This window comes from Oratosquilla oratoria, chromosome 3, assembly GCF_046742065.1.
Source record: "Oratosquilla oratoria isolate Oo_2021 chromosome 3, ASM4674206v1, whole genome shotgun sequence".
Lineage (NCBI taxonomy): Eukaryota > Metazoa > Arthropoda > Malacostraca > Stomatopoda > Squillidae > Oratosquilla > Oratosquilla oratoria.
In genome coordinates, this window is record NC_134779.1 from 84,953,121 (window position 1) to 84,958,117 (window position 4,997).

General features: G+C 42.2%; 1 protein-coding gene across 1 annotated transcript; it reads right to left on the minus strand.

The window, feature by feature from the left end:
• Positions 1 to 2,678: 2,678 nt before the first annotated feature.
• On the minus strand, positions 2,679 to 4,238 carry LOC143019228 (uncharacterized). Its single transcript, XM_076174926.1, has one exon. The coding sequence runs from the start codon at positions 4,236 to 4,238 to the stop codon at positions 2,679 to 2,681; it is 1,560 nt and encodes a 519-aa protein (XP_076031041.1).
• Positions 4,239 to 4,997: the final 759 nt, after the last annotated feature.

Genomic DNA, 4,997 nt, shown 5'->3' on the forward strand with positions numbered 1-4,997 from the left:
TCTCCGTCCCCCCTTGCATATAAGGAGAGGACGGGGAGAAATCCCTTCGGGCTGCGTCAAAACTCACTCACACACACTACCCCACCCCCACCCCCCCCGCCCATTTCTCCCCATGCAGTCACAACATCATCCATATACAACCATTCTCCACTCACCTCTGTCTTCCGTCCTCTCCCTTCCTTCCTCAACAGACATTCCCCTCTTCCCCAAAGCCCCGTTCACCCCATCCATCCACCTCATCCTAGGACGTCCCCTCATGTTCACTCCCTCCACATCTGCCTTCCATACCTCTTTTACTAGTCTTTCTTCACTCATTCTTTCCATGTGTCCAAACCATCCTAATATTCTTTCATCAACCCTCTCTCCCAAATCCTTTTTCACCCCTGTTCTCCTCCTCACCTCCTCATTTCTCACTCTATCTAGCCTAGTAACCCCCACCATACTTCTCAGACACCTCATCTCAAACACATTCAAACTCCTTCTCTCTTCTTCTCTTATGTTCCACGTTTCTGCCCCATACAGTGCTGTTGGCACAATCACTCCTTCATACAGTCTCCTCTTCGCATCCATTCCCAAATGTCTATTTCTCATTACACTCTTTAAACCACCAAGGCATTTACTCGCTTCTCTCAATCTACATTCTACCTCCACCTTCACTCCACCTTTTCCTGCTACACTTGCACCCAAGTATCTAAAACTATCCACTTCCTCCAGTCGCTCTCCCTTAATGTTCACTTCCAGTCTACTGCCACTTTCACCCCTTGTACATCTCATCACCTTACTTTTACCCACATTTATCTTTAGCTTTCTTCTATCACATACTCTCCCAAACTCTGCCACCAGCTTCCTCAATCCCTCCTCTGACCCTGCCACAAGCGCAGTGTCGTCCGCAAACAACAGCTGGCTCACCTCCCACTTTTCTCCATTTTCTTTAACCATCTCCAATCCCTGACTCACTACCCTAGCATTCACCTCTCGCACCACCCCATCCATGTATAAGTTGAACAGCCAGGGCGACATAACGCATCCTTGACGAAGTCCCACCTTTACTTCAAACCACTCACTCTCTCCATTTCCAATCCTAACACATGCTCTACTACTCACATAAAAACTCTTGACAGCTCCCAAAAGCTTTCCTCCTATCCCATAAATCTGCATAACCTCCCACAGTGCCTTTCTGTCTACCCTATCATAAGCCTTTTCCAGATCCATAAAAGCCCAAAAAACATCCTTCCCCTTTCCTATAGCTTTCTCACATATCTGTCTTACCACAAAGATAAATACCACACCCACATCAACAAGGATATCTGTTCCGAGTTCCAGAGTGACACCCTTGGTGACCTTCTGTCAGAAGTAAGTAAAGAATTGCATGGTTCATTGCCTGCTCTAATGGTAAAATACAAACTTATTCAATGGCTTTACTACTTACTCAGAATGACATCAGACCAGACCCTGACCATGGTGCCATAATAGCAATGATAACCAAATCAGAAATGAGCAGAGATATCCTATGAGTTAGAAATCACAAGATATGGGGGACCAAGGAAACCTACACCACCTGAGTTCTTGATGAAGGTTCAGGTGCATCCATTATCTATTTTAGCTAGGGGTGTAATTTCCTTGAACAAAGCCAAAGAAAGAGATGTTGAGTGGACCAGAATATAATGGTTACAACACTAAGAAGACAAGAGAGGAAGGTTAGTTCTCAAAGCCAAGGACAAAGGCTATATATATTCCTCCCATTGACAAGCCTCCAGCAGAATATGACACAGTGTTAACATCAATGATGAAGATAAAGAAACTAACTGAAGAAACTGACTAGATAATTTCGCTGCAGATATGGAAGTTCTCGTTAGCCAAGCTACTAAGTTCATGTCTTCTTGTTATGGCATTGATAAAATGGAATCTATGACTGCTGCCAGAGTCAAACATCAGAGGCCTTCAGGGAAAATGTAAAGAGAGCCCAACTTCAGTGTGCTATCTAGAAGAGATCTCTTCAAGAGCCCCCAGATGCAGATCCCACAGATTATGGGTGGGAAAGAATTGAAGAAAGTAAGTCCCTGGAGCCTGTCACACAACCGGGAACACTACAATCAGCACCAGATTTCATCATGAGGGTAGTCTGCTGTTCTTGTGCTTAAAAGCCATACAATACCAGGCCCTATGAATGTGTGTCAGGCAATCTTGCTTGTACGATGTATTCTCACTGTCAAGGAAGTTCCATCTACAACAATTAACAAACAATGCAAGTGCTAGGTGAGCTTTCTGATCAGGAAAATCCTGACGAGGAGGAAGAATCCGATAATCAATTTAAGTGTGGGCTAGTATATCTTTATCACAGTGTTCTATTTGTTTATATTCTATGTTGTAAATTAACAAGCCCCCGGCTGCGCCGGCCCGGCTACTCGGGGGGCTTGGCCTGCGGCGCCCTGGGCTCCGCCCGTTAAAACTTAAGATAGTAATATACTGAAGACGTAATATACGAACCTGTTGCACTGAAGATGTAATATACGAAAGCGCTTGATATTTAAGCAACTTTTATTTCTGAACCAACACATTTACATTTCTTAGGAGATGGTTTTGGGGTTGTATCCTCTTCATCACGTCCGCGTTTATTCGAAGATCTAGCCTCTTCTTCTGTGTCGGACCTATATTTTGTCGGTGACGTTTCTTGTTCTTTAGAATCGCGTCCGCACTTTTCCCCGATTTCCTCCAATAATTTTTTGTGCTAACTCCTGTGCAATCTCTTCAAGTCTGTCGGAATGTGTGTTTACACATTCGGGGAGAATCATATCGATTGCGTCTTCTTCCGAGAGGTTATATACCGGAGCTTCACCAACAGCGGTGGTCTCTGGCACGTCCACTTCAGGATTGAATGAGGTCTCATCAAAAAGCTCCTTATAAACGCAATTGATTGCAGGTTTTGGTACACATACTTCATTTACCTTATAGATGAAATGATTCGGCAACTCATGATAATGCAAAGTAGCAGCGAACGTATTATTCGAACACAATTTAAAGAATGCTGTTAATTGAGTGTCTTTCTGGGTTTTCTTTTTTATCTCTTCTTTTGTGGACTCATCAGTGTAAAACACTTCATTTTTCCCCTCCAAATGAAGATCGAGTGTTATTATAGAAGGGGAACTTTTATAAATGTCAAACTTGAATATTTTCCAAGTGGCTTTATTGGCATTTACAAATCTTGCCTCCTGGTAGTTTTTTACTTCATTCACATCACCACTCCCAGTTGTCTTGGTAAAAAGGATACGATCACACCCTTTATTAACGTACTTGGTGACGTAAGCTATGCATTTAATTGAATTTGAGAATTCCACGTTGATGTGAGCATTGTACTTTAAACACAAATACGCGTTGTATGGCACTAACCAAGAATTATATATCGTTTTCATCTCGCCCTTGAATTTGACTTGAAAACAATTGCCCCCTTCACCAATTGATCTCCTCTTATATTCGGGGTACCCATTGTTTCCAAAAAATAAATCTTTTCTGCAAGTTTTAGGGAATCCTTTTCCGCACTTTTGCCCTCTTGTGTGTTTTCCTTGGCAGCAAAGATTTGATTCATCGTACCCTTTACACGGTCCGTGTATCAAACACTTTGTGACAACATCGTAAATTCTTGGCTCCTCATCCTTGTCCGGAATTTCTGCCGAAATCAACTGAGCGACAGTTTCAGGGGGCACGCGTTGTTCCATCCACAACAGTATATGTGCGTGAGGTAGTCCACGTTTTTGCCACTCTATACTGTATAGGTGTGCTCTGACCCGTCCAAAAATATGTTTGTGTGTCAAGTCCTCCATGAGACTATCAACTTTCAATTTGAATACTCTGCTCACCAAATCGGGGCGTTCATTCGTCTGTGTATCGAACGAACCTGTTTTGTCCATTGCTTCACGCAGTTCAATCCAATTTGGATTCATCGTGAAGGTTATAAAGTAATCCGGTGAACCAAAATAGGTTACATATGCAAGAGCATCCTGTTGCCGCTCCTTCATGTATCTGGGCCCACCAATGAAGGTGGATGGCAACACAACTCTCTGCCCGGTTGCATTCTTCTCTGCAACACTCAATATGTCCGCTCTTTCTTTATGGATTTGTTTCTGATTGAATTCCAAATATGATAGCTTACTCGATTCTACCTTCACGTAGTTATCTACTGTAAATTGTTTAAATAACCGTCGTCCTTTCGTTAAGTAGTTGAAAATATCTTCTCTTTCCATGTATAGCGATGAATAAAACATGGATGTTGTAAGACGGTTGTTTGTTCCCTCTTTCTTCCCAGGTTTACATTTTTTTCACCATTTTGTAAGAGTACCCAATATCCCCATTAGGAATCAGTAAAGGATACTGAAATATGTCGTAAAAGAAGTTGGTGTGGTCAACTATTCTGAGAGGAATTGTTGTATTCTCAGCAGGAGAAGTTATCACTATTTGCAAGGGATCTCTGTTTGGACCAAAGTCAACGATCCCCCCAACTTGTGATGAAGAAGTCGGGAGATGATATACTCCTTTATGTTCTCTTGTATTGATACCCTCGGCCGATTTTAACGTTATAGACATATTGGGTATCTTACCGTTCCTTTTAACGTATTCGTCAATGAGCTTTCTCGAAGTCTCAACTTCTCTGAGCATACCTGCTAGAGACATATTGTTATCCACCAAGTAATTATACAACTGAGTTATTATAGTTTCGTTTTGTGAAACTTCTTTTAACTCTCTCGCTCGACGCTTATCAGTCTCCTTATTCGACCTATAGCTTTTTTCAGCTCTGAGAGAAACTACACAATCGCGCATACTCTGAGTACGCAACTTGATTTGCTGTTCCTTGTCGTGGTAGAAGTAGAGATCCAAAAATGAATTATCTGATTTCCAGAATGGCTTTTTTTTCGGCAAATAATTCTGGTTTCAGATAACCAATTCTGTGGTACACCTTTCCTTGGATCTTATAACATACTGAAATGTCTCGCTTGTTTTAAAGC